This window comes from Podarcis muralis, chromosome W, assembly GCF_964188315.1.
Source record: "Podarcis muralis chromosome W, rPodMur119.hap1.1, whole genome shotgun sequence".
In the NCBI taxonomy this organism is placed as follows: domain Eukaryota; kingdom Metazoa; phylum Chordata; class Lepidosauria; order Squamata; family Lacertidae; genus Podarcis; species Podarcis muralis.
The window spans coordinates 23,398,280-23,412,899 of NC_135674.1; the positions used below are offsets into that span (position 1 = coordinate 23,398,280).

General features: G+C 50.2%; 1 protein-coding gene across 13 annotated transcripts in view; it reads right to left on the bottom strand.

Annotated features, from left to right (window-relative positions):
• Positions 1–3,729: 3,729 nt before the first annotated feature.
• LOC144326360 (far upstream element-binding protein 3-like) overlaps positions 3,730–14,620 on the bottom strand; it is a 359,673-nt gene continuing 348,782 nt past the window's right edge. For 9 of the 13 annotated variants that reach the window (XM_077922908.1, XM_077922904.1, XM_077922899.1 and 6 more), the window contains 2 exons: positions 5,193–5,264; positions 3,730–4,087 (listed from right to left, as the gene is read on the bottom strand). In XM_077922908.1, coding sequence (XP_077779034.1) covers positions 4,011–4,087; positions 5,193–5,264 — 149 coding nt within the window. In that variant the 3' untranslated portion in view covers positions 3,730–4,010. The remainder of the gene's footprint in view (positions 4,088–5,192; positions 5,265–14,620) is intronic. The other 4 variants (XM_077922914.1, XM_077922906.1, XM_077922902.1 and 1 more) reach the window with 1 other exon arrangement.

Sequence of the window (14,620 nt, forward strand, 5' to 3'; positions counted from 1 at the left end):
AGAGACAGACAGAAATGTATTTACATGCCTTTATTTCTGTCTTTCCAGCAGTACAGAGAAACGTGTCTGTACTCTCTTAACACCAACAGCAGAGAGATAAAGCTCCTCCCCTGTACTTCCAGTACAGGTCAGATGACACTCTGAGCTAACATCCGGTGCTCAGTACAGTGAATAGACTGTCCTTGTGTTCCCTCAGTACAGTCCCAAACATCAACATCCTGTTTGGCTTTCCAGCCATCTGGAGCTCGCTGCTGCATTGCTCCTTTTTCGTAACATACTCCCCCAAAAGAATCAATGCGTGTTGCGAGCAAAGCGTGATCCAGAGAAGAAAACAAACAGTTGTTATACATATAACACTCCCCTGTTGTTTCAGTTCCACCCTTGGAACTCCCCGCCACTGGTTTCCCCAGTGTACTTCTCTGGTTGTCTGGCTTCCAAGGAATGAGTGCATCTGCATTACCTTGGCTAGCAACCCTTTATTGTGTCTTTGTCTCTGACTTAGACACAGCTTCAACCTGTCCTCGGTTGTGTACAACAGCAACACATGCAACAGCTAAGTTAGCAAACTCTTTTGAGTATCTCTTGGGTAACTCTCTCAGACCTACGTATGAGGTGCTGATCGTCTCTGCTCACTGGTTCAGCCTCTGGACTCTTAGGAGAACCAGTACCAATGGTAAACAGTGGTTCATCCTTCATCTGTGAAGGTCTATCCATTGTGTGAGATTTCCTCTCAATGACTGTGTCAACTGAGCTCTTTGAGCTATCACTGTCATCATCAGTACCACTGTAATCAGTAAAATCATCATCATCTGAATCGTCCCCTGTGGGAAATGTGTGAACAATTACTCTCTCCTGTTCAGGAGCACTCTCTAGAAATTTTGTGAGAATCACCTTACCAGATTCAGACAAAATTACTCTGTAGAGACCCTTTTCATAACCCACAAAAATGCCTCTGGCATTCTTTACTCCACCTGGAGCTTCTGTCCTCACATGAGACCCAAAAACCTTGAAATGGGCAACCGAAGGTTTTCTGTGGAACAGCTTCTCAAAAGGAGAACTTCCCAACTCTTTTGAAACCTTTCTCAACCACATATAACAATATGACATTAGCGACTCCGCCCAGTACTCATGTGGTAGATGTGAACTAAGCAATTGCGCTTTCATCCCCTTTTGCAATTCTTTGTTCACCCGTACACAGACACCCCTGTTCCACGCTTCCGCTGAAACAGCAACCTTGTGTCTTATCCCTTTCTTCTGCAGGAACTCCTGAAAATCCTGTAAAAGAAAAATCTGCTTCTCATCTGTGAAAAGACAATCAATGCATATTTTTAACCTCATGCATATTTTTAACCTTGTCACAAAACTCCTGAAACCTTTCTAAGGCTTCTTGTGGTTTCTCTAACACATAAATCCAGACAAAATTAGAGAAATGATCCACACACACAAGATAAAACTTTGCATTGCCTCTAGATGGTGCTAGAGGACCAATCACATCAGCATACACCCGCTGAAATGCCCTGTCGACCCTTGTGGTCACCTTCCTGGCGTCCGTCTTGGTCACACCTGCGAGAGAGATCATGTTAGAATCAGAAGAATTACATTTCATGTAATCACTTTGATCAAAAGTCAACAAATACAGTCCATCTTTCTCTCTGGCAGAAAGATACAACTCTCCATCTTTGAAGATCTTGCAGCTTTCAGCATCATAGGACAGTTTCAGTCCTTTCTTTGCAATCTGCGAAACACTCAGCAGATTGAACTTCAACTCAGGAACCAAGTAAACATTGTTTATAGTCAAGTTCAGACTCTCAAGATACACAGTCCCAATCCCGGTCGCTTCCAGCTCCTGACCGTTGGCCTGCTGCACAGCGAAGCTTTGCTTCTTAAACATTGAAAACAGTCCTCTGTGTGGTGCCATATGCACGGTCGCTCCAGTGTCCAGAATAAAAGAGTTCCCCACCTCTGGTGTGGCTCTTAGTGCCATCAAAGCCATTGCAGGTCTCACCTGAGACTTGGTACAACATTTGCTTGATGCTTCAGGCGTTGCAGAGCACCCCTTGGCTCTGTTTTGCCGACGTGGCTTCTTACAGCTCCGCTGAAGATGCCCAGTCTGTCCACAATTGTAACAGCGGACAACGTTCAAAGCTACAGCATTCTCTCCAGTAGCAACATCCGTGGGGGAATTAGAACTCCGTTCCTCCCTCCCCCTGTCAGCAACACCCATTGTTGCTCGCACAGGAACAGCAACAGCAACAGTTCCTTCACTCCCCCATCTGGGGTCAAAGCTCTCCTCAGCTTTCGATGAGCTCTCAGGAACTTGGCCAGCATCATCTTGGCTCACCCCTTCTGGGGTAGTCATCCATCCAGACCATGATGAATAACTGTCATTAGTCAGGGGAGGTGGATAAGGTAAGCCTCCCCCCTTCTTGGCATCCATTTTGAACCCAAGCCGCAGCTCTCACTCTTGAGCCTGTATAAAACCAAAAGTCTTTGCTGGGTTGTTTACTGCGTACTCTGGCAGGCAAACTGCAAGCTGTTTCTCAGTCCTTGCACAGCTGCGAAGATAGCCAAAACAACCTTCTCTTCCCAGGCTCTCTCTGAGCCAGCCCCTTAGTCAGTACTTTTCCACTTACTGACGGTCGTTGCTTAGCAACTGTGCATTCCAATCTTTGAACAGGAAATCTTATCAACCACAAGAATTCCTGGTATGCAAACCTTTGCTCTCGGAGCTGTTTTTCCAAAACGCAGCTCCCGTGAACCAGAGAATAAATCAATCTGCGTTCACACTTTTAGCCCGAAAATCAGCATACCTTGTGGCTCCATTGCTTGTAAAAACACCTCCTCACGGTGTCCAGCCGTCTGTTCAGTTTCTGGCTGCTCGCAGACGTTATCTTCTTTCCCTTGGTGCAGAGGATGACAAACGATCCATCGACCTCTCATGCTGATTCTCATGGATCAGTAAACCATCGGCGATTGCTACCAGTTGTCATAATTAAGCCTTATCAGAGGAATTGGCCACTCTCCAGGCACCGGGCTTAATTCCTTGTTGACCTCCCCGTCTGCGACTCCCGGCAAGACCAGGCGAGATCTTCTATCGGCGATCCTCCTCTAACGTGAGAAGGACACACCACTCCTCCCCTCTTCCCTGCCATCCCCAGGGAGGAGAAAGAGACAGACAGAAATGTATTTACATGCCTTTATTTCTGTCTTTCCAGCAGTACAGAGAAACGTGTCTGTACTCTCTTAACACCAACAGCAGAGAGATAAAGCTCCTCCCCTGTACTTCCAGTACAGGTCAGATGACACTCTGAGCTAACATCCGGTGCTCAGTACAGTGAATAGACTGTCCTTTTGTTCCCTCGGTACAGTCCCAAACATCAACATCCTGTTTGGCTTTCCAGCCATCTGGAGCTCGCTGCTGCATTGCTCCTTTTTCGGACCTATTCAAACTCCACATTCGGAGCCCTATTCCACTGTCAACAAACAACACTGAAAGCCACCAGCAGTGCGTGCAATTTTGCCTCTAGCGTCCAGGCCAGATAGAAAACCTGTAATTGCTCTTGAACATGCCACCCCTGTTGAAATGGCAGAGGACCTAAACTGAAGAACAAAGATGTTTCTGGACTGGTTTTCTTTCATGTTTGGGTGTACATCGTGGGAAGGAGGGGATGGTGGTGCTCACTGCTGCCACCAAGTAAATGTCTTTCATTGAAACAGCACTTCATCCTCTGTCCTTTTATTTATTTATTTATTGGATCATAAGAAATACTGATACACTGTGGTATCACAAAAAGAGAGACATCAAAGTGGTTTACAGCACTAGTGCATAACACAGAGAAGTTAAAAACAGAATCAAGGAAGCCATGTGGAAAGGTATACTTTTATTTGCCTGAATTGGCCTGACAGAATAGAAGAGGTTTCAGCAGGCATTTAAAAGTTGACACAAAAGGTGTCTGCTGAATCTCTATTGGCAGAATATTCCACAGCAGTGGGCCAATCACATGAAAGGCTCAGCTTCTTCTTGGAGAATGACCAATGGGGCCCCTGCAGATCTCAGTGATGGCCTTGTGTCCATGTCTTGTGTCAGCTAGAACCATAACGAAACATGAATCTGTTATAAGTTTTAAATATAAGACAGTCACTGAACATAATGAAATGCTGGTCACACATAGTACAAAAGGCACAGTTTTACATATGCAAAGGAGCTTCTACACACCTAGAGATGCCATGGAAATGTCATCCAAGGCAAAATTCAAAGTGAAATTCCAGGTTTCCGCAGGCAAAACACCTGAGGAGTTTTAAGGGCAGCCGAAAGGAGTTTTGATAAGGCTAGTGAAATTTCTCAAGGAGGGATCTGCATAACCACAGACTGCCACCAGAATCTGCCGAAAGCAAAATTAAAATGATTTCAGAGGTTCCTCATTGGTCAAAACCATCTAAAATATCCAAGGTATTTAGTATAAAGTTACGGAGGGATGCTAGCTGCCATTGTTTCCCGTAACTGTTGATTTATACATCAACTTCTTTGCGGGAATCCATGCCTGTTTAAGTGGTATCATAGTGCTTTGAATTTAGGGTGTGAATATTGCCTGCATAAAGAGATTGCACATGAGCATATTCAAAAGCAGAGATAGAGAACTGTTGCCCTCAAAATGTTGTTGGAGTACATCATCCATAAATTCTCAACTGTCCTGATTTAAGGGGGATATCCTGGAATTACAGACGCCATCTCAGCTTCCGGTGGGATCCCAGAATGTCCTGTTGTGGCTCCTGTGAGAGTATAGCCCCCAAAGATGCTCGCTTTTTGTGGCTGTGCTCTCACGTGAGTCACATGACTCATGCAGTGCTGTGGCCCTGAAATACATGTTTTGGGGGCCACGCTCTCGTGTGAATGACATGACTCGTACAGGACCACAGACATGCGTTGCAGTTGCCCTCTGTGGCATGTTGGAGGGTATGCATAATTCCTATTGTCCATGCTGGCTGGGCTGAAAAGCTACAAGTACCCTCATCCCAATTATCCGAATTCCCCTAATGAAGACAGACCCTGTAATGCACATGTGAGCAGCCAACACTGTTTTTAAACAGTGAAAGCTGTCACTTAACACTCTTATAAAGCAATGACAACCATCTACACTTGATTAATTCATTAGACTTCAGAAGTACGGTACTTTAGTTTGACATATAACTACCCTTTTGCTGAAGGGGCTGGAATTGTGTTTGCCCTGAAGATGCCCAGATAGATGAAAGTGTGCCATCAATACCTTTATGGAGAAATAAAAATAACAGCAGCCTAATTATGAAAGAAAATGAAATGGAATCTTGTTTCCTTCTGCAGGTGATTGTTTCCACCTAAGCAATTGTGAACATTCAGGCTCCAAATTAATTCCCATCTGGAGGTAACCTTATTTGCAATATGTTTCTTTTTTAAAAAAAGCAATCTGGAATCACTCAGCATTCTCAAGTATTATTTTACAACAGTGCTAAACCATAACCTTCTTAAAAGAGAAGCACAAGAGGAAGTTTTTTTTAATATATATAAAAAAGGGAAATATAGTTTTGTAATATGCATATGTAATGCGAGTTGTTTAATGGCCAATATGGGTCAATTAGAATGCCTAGCATTAAAAAGTAATGTGGATATAGTTCAGTTTCTCTTTTACAGCCACGGCGCGCAGCTCTACGTCTTAAACCCTAGACCGCCGAAGCTCCGTCTGAGTCTCCTCCCCCCAGACACCAGTTTAAGACCCTAGCCTTGCTCCACCTCTTCCTCTGCTCCCTCCTCCTCTGGGTCCGCTTGTCCGCCGAGGTCCTGCCTTTCCTAGACTCTTCTGACGCTGAGTCCCCTGAGTCTTCCCCCTCCCTCCGGCGAGCTTTAGGACCTGGTTCCCAATCCGGGTTTTCTGCTGTCCCGTGCGCCTGTACATTTGAACTTGGCGCGCGCGCCCAGCCTGCCACCTTCCTTCTGACCGTTATACTGCTCCTGTCGCTGCTTCCCTCTTTGGGGATGCTAGCTGGGTCTGACTCCTCCTCCCTGCTTGCCGGAGGAGACGCTGACTCTGACCTATGGGGCTCTTCCCCCCCACTACGCTCTGGTGGGGAAGCTGGTCCTGATTTCCAGCTACTGCTTTGGGAGTCTCCGCTGGCCCCCTGCTTCTGGTGTGTCCCCCCTGGGACCCCCCTTGCCCTGGCCATCGGCGCCCCCTTCTGGGAATCTTCTGATTCACTGGAGAGGCTTATGGAATCTCTCGGGTCACTGTCATTCTGCCCTCCGCTGCCCTCAGATTCTTCCCCTTCACTCTCCATTTCCTCTCTCCCCTGCGCCTCTGCTCCTGAGCCCCTGACATCCATCCCCCCCTCGAAGCCCCCCTTCCCCCCTCCCCTTCTTCGGGTGCGGGTTCCGGGTGCTCCAGTGCTGTGGGGGTGAGTGCGGGGTACAGTTCCTCCCCCCTGGTGTGGAGCTCGCCAGCTGGAGCCGGCCAGTTTGTGATGGGTTCGTCGACGTCGATCTCCTCTGCTTCTATCTCACTGCAGTTGTGCTCAAACCCCGGATCCTCCCCCAACACGTCCATGTCCGTCTGTCCCCCTGTTGCCTCGGGCGATGCTGCGTGTAAGGGCCCCCTCAGCAGTTCCCTGCTCCACCCCACCTCCGGTTGATTGTCCCACCAATAAGAGCGGTCTGTGGCAAACCCCGAGAGTGATCCCTCCGGGGATCGTGTGTCTGGCGCCGGCTCCTCATCTGATGAGAACCCGTGGAACGTGCTGGCTGAGAGTGTGGGTGTGAAGAGCCAGTCGTCGAAATAATCTGCCAGCATAGGTCTGTGTGGGAATAGTGCATGGAACTCGTCTTTGAGGTAGTGCTCCTCCAAGGCATAGTCCGGTACCCACCTGTTGGCGCTGGCCGGGGTACCTTCCCTGGCGAGAAGATATTCAACTCCCTCTTCCCCCCATCTCGAGTCTAAAATCTCCGTGACCTCGTTGAGTGGTGCCGCCCTCTGTGACCCCTCCCCTGTTGGTGATTTGCTGAGTGGGTCTGGTGCGGCCCTTGGGGTCTGAAACCTGTGGGGTTCCTTGTAGGGTGTGAGCACCAACCTATGAAAGACCGGGTGCATTCTGGAACCCTCCTGGAGTGTCAACCGGAAGGCCACTGGATTGATCTGCGCCTCGACTTGGTAAGGCCCTAGCTGCTTGTGTCTAAGCTTCTTCTTAGCTAACGCTCTGGCCGGCACTGCCTGAGCTGCTAACCATACCCAATCCCCCACCTGGATGTCTTCCCCGACTCTCCTGTGCCTGTCTGCCTGCATTTTGTAGGCGTGTTTTGCTAGTTCTAAGTTCCTTCGGAGTTGCTCGTGGACCTCCTGCAACTCTGCTGCCAAGTGCTCTGCCCCCTGTGGCTCCCCCTCCCCCTTCGTCTCTAACCCCGGGAAGGTTCTGGGATGCCGCCCATTGTTGGCGAAGAACGGCGTCACCCCTGTCGACGTGTGCTTCGTGTTGTTGTAGGCAAACTCGGCCAGCGGTAGGTAGTCCACCCAGGTCGAGGGTTGTTGGTTCACGTAGCATCGCAGGTACTGCTGCATGATGGCGTTGACCCTCTCCGCTTGTCCGTTGGTCTGCGGGTGTCGTGCCGACGCTAAGTTGATCTTGACGTTCAGGATGCCCAGCAGCTTCTGCCAGAAACTCGAGACGAATTGGCGACCTCGGTCGGATAGGATGGACCTCGGCAAGCCGTGAACTCTGAACACGTGGTCTATGAACAGCTTGGCGGTTTGTTCCGCCATGGCCACCTTCGCGCAAGGAATGAAGTGCGCCATCTTGGTGAACAGGTCTACGACCACGAGTACCGCTGTTTTGCCTCTCGAGCTGGGCAGATCTGTGACAAAGTCCAGGGCTACTCTCTCCCACGGTTCAAACGGCGTTTGTAGCGGTTCCAGCAGTCCCGCCGGCGCCCTGTGTACTGGTTTGGCCCTTTGGCATGTGTCACACCGAGCGACGTACTCCTCGACTTCACCCCTCATCTTGGGCCACCAAAAGTCTCTGGCTACTAATTCCGCTGTCTTGTCCTTCCCGAAGTGCCCAGCGCTGGGCGCGTCGTGTAACTGCTGCAGGACTTTCGCGCGGAGGTCGTCCCCCGGCACGTAGAGAGCCCCTTTGCGGAGGAGTAGTCCGTCGCGTATCTGGAACTCTCCGTCCTTCGCTGTGCCTCTTTGCACCTCCTCCATCTTGGATCGTGCGAACGAGTCCGTCTGCAGCGCGCGACGCACCGCGTCCAGGTCCACTGTGGCTGAAGCGCACGCCCACGCTTTCGGTGCGAAAATGTGCTTGGCCGCCACCGGTGCCGCTTCCTCGAGATACTGCGGTTTCCTGGATAGTGCATCCGCCATGACGTTGCTGTCTCCCGGGATGTATTCTATCCGGAAGTCGAAATCCGCAAAGAACTCCGCCCAGCGGATGTGTCTCTGGTTCAGGAACCGCACCGTGCGCCAGTACTCCAGGTTCTTATGGTCCGTGCGGACCTGCACTGTGTGTCTGGCTCCAATGAGGAAGTGCCGCCACGCTTTGAAGGCTGCATGAATGGCCAGCAATTCCCTGTCCCAGATGGTGTAGTTCTGTTCCGACTTGCTAAGTTTCCTGGAGTAGAATGCGCACGGCCTCCAATCCCCTTGCGGGTCTTGCTGCAACAGGACCGCCCCCACCGCTCTGTCCGAGGCGTCCGTTTCAACCCGCATTGGTTTGCTGGGGTTTACGTGCAGCAGCTGTTCTTCGGACGCGAAGAGCTGCTTGAGTTTCCGAAAGGTCTGCTCCGCCTGGTCCGTCCAGGTGAACTTCTTCTTCTTGGAGCTGAGGGTGTCCGTGATGGCCGCTGTTTCCATCGCGAACCCTTTGATGAACTTGCGATAGAAGTTGGCGAAACCGACGAACTTCTGGACCTCCTTCCTATTGCGCGGGCTCTTCCAGTCCAACACCGAGCGGACTTTGGCGCTGTCCATGGCGAGCCCCTTGTTGGACAGCTTGTAGCCCAGGAAATCCACCTCCGTCATGTCGAACTGGCACTTCTCCAGCTTGGCGTAAAGTCTGTGCTCCCGTAGTCTCTGCAGGACCTCCTTGACGTCTCCCTCGTGAGCCTCCTGCGATTCCGAGAAGATCAGGATGTCGTCCAGAAAGCAGACGCACTTCTTGTAGAGGAGTCCCGCTAACACGTGGTGCATAAAAGCTTGGAAGCAGTGGGAGCCGTTTTGGAGACCAAATGGCATAACTCGATATTCATAGGTGCCTAAAGGTGTAAACATGGCCGTCTTCCACTCATCGCCCTCCCTCATGCGTATAAGGTTGTACGCTCCTCGTAAATCCAACTTGGTGAAGATCCGTCCCTTCCTCACCGTCGCGAGCAGGTCGTCGATCTTGGGCATGGGGAAAGCTGTGGGCTTTGTCTTGGAATTTATGATCCTGTAATCAACTATCAGCCTTTTTTGGGGTGTGTCCTTTTTCTTAACGAAAAACACGGGACTGCCCCCCCACTGCCTTGGATTCTTGGATGAATCCCCGCTTCAGGTTGTGATCTATGAACTCCCTGAGTTCTTGCAGTTCGTCTTCAGACATGGAATACAGTTTTCCAGTAGGCAGCGTCGCCCCCGGCAGGAGGTCAATCTTGCAGTCGTAGGGCCTGTGGGGCGGCAGCTTGTCCGCTTCCTTCTCGCAGAAAACCTCCAAAAACGCCTTGTACTTGTTCGGTACTGCTTGGACCATGCCTAGGTGTAACTGTGGTGGATCCTCTTGCCCCTCCTCTTCCCGGCTGGTCCGGATGCAGTGTTCCGCGCAGTAGGAGGAGCAGAAGGTCAATTGACGCTGGTACCATGCCAATGCCGGGCTGTGCCTATCCAGCCAACTCATGCCCAACACTATGGGTGTGTCCGACAGGTGGGTGACGTTGAAGCTTATGACTTCGCGGTGATTTCCAATTTGCATCACCATAGGGGGTGTTTTTTGTGCCACCTGTCCTCCCAGTAGTTCCATGCCATCGACCGTGACTACGTTTAGGGGCATCGTGGCTGGTAGGAGCGCTATGCGATGTTGCCTGATAAAGTCCACTCCTATAAAGTCTGCGTTACTGCCAGAGTCAATGGTAATAGGAACTTCCAGGGTGAGTCCATTTGGCAGTTGGAGCGATGCGGTGAGTTGCACCACTGGTTTGGGTGGGAGGGGATCTGTGGGCTGTAAAATGTCTGGGGACTGCTTCACTGACTTGCCTGGCTGGGCCCCAGCGCCTCTGCCTCCAACCAGGCTTCGTCGTTTCCCTGTAGCTGTTCCTCCTGCTGATCTGCTCCCCTTACTGTTGCTGAGGCTGCAGTGTGCTTCTGGATCCTCTGGGGACACTCTTTGGCCATGTGCTGTGCACTGTCGCAGATGTAGCACTTCCTGTTCCCTCTAGGAGCCTTCGCCATGACTGCTCCTGGTGTTTGGGCTCTGGTTGCTGTCTGAGCCCTAGCACCACCTATCTCCATTGGTTCTTCTCCCCTCCCCAATAGAGGCGTGGATTCCGCGCGTCCCGTTTCTCTGGGTAGGAAAGGAGTTGTCCTGGCTGGTGTGCGCCCTAAACTTCCCTCATTCCTGCTCCAAGGGCGTTCTTCCAGACGCACGCCTACCGCCAGGGCTTTCTGTATGACTTCCGTGGTGCTGGTAGGTCTCTCCCCCCTTGCCAGCTCATCTTTCACAGACCCATTTAGTCCTTCCCAGAACAGATCCCTTACGGCAGCGGAGTTCTTCTCCCAACCGAGCACATTTACCAACGCAAAAAAGCGGGAGTGATATTGTCTTACAGTGCCTTTGCCCTGCTTCAGCCCATGCATTTCCCTCCTGGCTACATCCACATCTACCGTCGATTTAAAACAAGCGTCCATAGCTTTGAGAAATGCATCTGAATCATTGAGGGCGGGGTCATTTTCGCGCCATAAAGTGCGCAGCCACGATTTAGCTTCCCCATGCAGATGAGTTATTATGAAGCCTACTTTCTCCTCCTCATCTCTAAAGTCTTTCCGAAGCAATTTGAGCGCGAAAACTATGTCTGCTCTGAAGTTAGGATACTGCTGCAGGTTCCCGTCAAAATGGGCTACGATGCTGCCCCCCCTCTTCCCGAGGCCAACTCCCTCCGGTTTGGGTCGTGGCAGCCCCTCCTTGCCCAATCTTTCCCACCTGGTCCGCAGATCCTCGCAGAGCGCTACTGCTTCTTCCTCTCTTTTTCTGGAAACTTGCACTTCTGCGTAAAGTGTCGTGACTGCTTGTTCCAGCTCTTTCACCTTCTCCTCTGTAGTCATCTTTGCCTCTCTTCGTGAGCTCGCAAAACACCAAGTTTTGCCCCTCGCTGCGCCAACTCACGCTGCGAGGGTTCAATTCTTTGCAGACGGAGCTTACTGTCAGAGCTGCCTCAGGTCCCAGCTCACAGAGGACCAACGCCAGTCCGTTATTATATTAAATAGTCTTTATTGAAGTTCAGTTTCTCTTTTACAGCCACGGCGCGCAGCTCTACGTCTTAAACCCTAGACCGCCGAAGCTCCGTCTGAGTCTCCTCCCCCCAGACACCAGTTTAAGACCCTAGCCTTGCTCCACCTCTTCCTCTGCTCCCTCCTCCTCTGGGTCCGCTTGTCTGCCGAGGTCCTGCCTTTCCTAGACTCTTCTGACGCTGAGTCCCCTGAGTCTTCCCCCTCCCTCCGGCGAGCTTTAGGACCTGGTTCCCAATCCGGGTTTTCTGCTGTCCCGCGCGCCTGTACATTTGAACTTGGCGCGCGCGCCCAGCCTGCCACCTTCCTTCTGACCGTTATACTGCTCCTGTCGCTGCTTCCCTCTTCGGGGATGCTAGCTGGGTCTGACTCCTCCTCCCTGCTTGCCGCAGGAGACGCTGACTATGACCTATGGGGCTCTTCCCCCCCACTACGCTCTGGTGGGGAAGCTGGTCCTGATTTCCAGCTACTGCTTTGGGAGTCTCCGCTGGCCCCCTGCTTCTGGTGTGTCTCCCCTGGGACCCCCCTTGCCCTGGCCATCGGCGCCCCCTTCTGGGAATCTTCTGATTCACTGGAGAGGCTTATGGAATCTCTCGGGTCACTGTCATTCTGCCCTCCGCTGCCCTCAGATTCTTCCCCTTCGCTCTCCATTTCCTCTCTCCCCTGCGCCTCTGCTCCTGAGCCCCTGACAGATGTCAAACTCAGCCAAGAGCATAAGGTCAAACAGATTCCTCACTGGCCTTGCAGACAACTTCATTGTCCAGAAAGTGGGAGAAGCAACAAGAGGAACAGCCATTTTAGATCTGGTCCTAACCAATGTTGAGGACCTGGTTAGTGGGGTAGAAGTGGAAGGATCATTAGGCGCAAGTGATCGTGCTCTTCTGAAGTTTACTATACAGCGGAAAGGAGCAGCCAAGCAAACTAGGACTCAATTTCTTGACTTTAAGAAGGCCGACTTCATAAAACTTAGGGAAGTGCTGGGTGAGATCCCATGGACAGTAATACTAAAAGGAAAGGGAGTTCATGATGGCTGGGAGTTTGTTAAGAGGGAGATAGTAAAAGCACAACTTCAGGCAATACCAATGAGACGGAAACATGGAAGGTGCCTAAAGAAGCCAGGGTGGCTATCTAAAGAACTTTTAACTGAGTTAAGATTAAAAAAGGATGTGTACAAAAAATGGAAAAGGGGGAAAACCACCAAAGAGGAATTCAAACAAATAGCCAGCACGTGTAGACACAAAGTCAGAAAAGCTAAAGCACAGAATGAACTCAGGCTTGCTAGAGAGGTTAAAAGCAACAAAAAAGGCTTTTATGGGTATGTTCGTAGCAAAAGGAAGAACAAAGAAACAGTGGGGTCACTCAGAGGAGAAGATGGTGAAATGCAAACAGGGGACACAGAAAGGGCTGAACTCCTCAATGCCTTCTTTGCCTCAGTCTTCTCCGATAAAGAAAACAATGCCCGACCTGAAGAATTTGGAGCAAATGATTCAGCAGAGGAAACACAGCCCAGAATAACTAAGGAGATAGTACAAGAATACTTGGCTAGTCTAGATGTATTCAAGTCTCCAGGGCCAGATGAACTGCATCCAAGAGTATTAAAAGAACTGGCAGATGTGATTTCAGAACCACTGGCAGTCATCTTTGAGAATTCCTGGAGAACAGGCGAAGTCCCGGCAGACTGGAGGAGGGCAAATGTTGTTCCTATTTTCAAAAAGGGGAAAAGAGAGGACCCAAATAATTATCGCCCAGTCAGTCTGACATCAATACCAGGGAAGATTCTGGAGCAGATCATTAAGCAAACAGTCTGTGAGCACCTAGAAAGGAATGCTGTGATCACCAATAGTCAGCATGGATTTCTGAAAAATAAGTCATGTCAGACTAACCTGATCTCGTTTTTTGACAGAATTACAAGCCTGGTAGATGAAGGGAACGCATTGGATGTAGCCTACCTTGATTTCAGCAAGGCATTTGACAAGGTGCCCCATGATATTCTTGTAAAGAAGCTGGTAAAATGCGGTCTTGACTATGCTACCACTCAGTGGATTTGTAACTGGCTGACTGACCGAACCCAAAGGGTGCTCATCAATGGTTCCTCTTCATCCTGGAGAAGAGTGACTAGTGGGGTGCCACAGGGTTCTGTCTTGGGCCCGGTCTTATTCAACATTTTTATCAACGACTTGGATGATGGACTCAAGGGCATCCTGATCAAATTTGCAGATGACACCAAACTGGGAGGGGTGGCTAACACCCCAGAGGACAGGATCACACTTCAAAACGACCTTGACAGATTAGAGAACTGGGCCAAAACAAACAAGATGAACTTTAACAGGGAGAAATGTAAAGTATTGCACTTGGGCAAAAAAAATGAGAGGCACAAATACAAGATGGGGGACACCTGGCTTGAGAGCAGTACATGTGAAAAGGATCTAGGAGTCTTGGTTGACCACAAACTTGACATGAGCCAACAGTGTGACGCGGCAGCTAAAAAAGCCAATGCAATTCTGGGCTGCATCAATAGGAGTATAGCATCTAGATCAAGGGAAGTAATAGTGCCACTGTATTCTGCTCTGGTCAGACCTCACATGGAGTACTGTGTCCAGTTCTGGGCACCACAGTTCAAGAAGGACACTGACAAACTGGAACGTGTCCAGAGGAGGGCAACCAAAATGGTCAAAGGCCTGGAAACGATGCCTTATGAGGAACGGCTAAGGGAGCTGGGCATGTTTAGCCTGGAGAAGAGGAGGTTAAGGGGTGATATGATAGCCATGTTCAAATATATAAAAGGATGTCATACAGAGGAGGGAGAAAGGTTGTTTTCTGCTGCTCCAGAGAAGCGGACACGGAGCAATGGATCCAAACTACAAGAAAGAAGATTCCACCTAAACATTAGGAAGAACTTCCTGACAGTAAGAGCTGTTTGACAGTGGAATTTGCTGCCAAGGAGTGTGGTGGAGTCTCCGTCTTTGGAGGTCTTTAAGCATAGGCTTGACAACCATATGTCAGGAGTGCTCTGATGGTATTTCCTGCTTGGCAGGGGGTTGGACTCGATGGCCCTTGTGGTCTCTTCCAACTCTATGATTCTATGAACTTCTATGAACTGTCTAGTCATGTTACATGGGATCAATTCC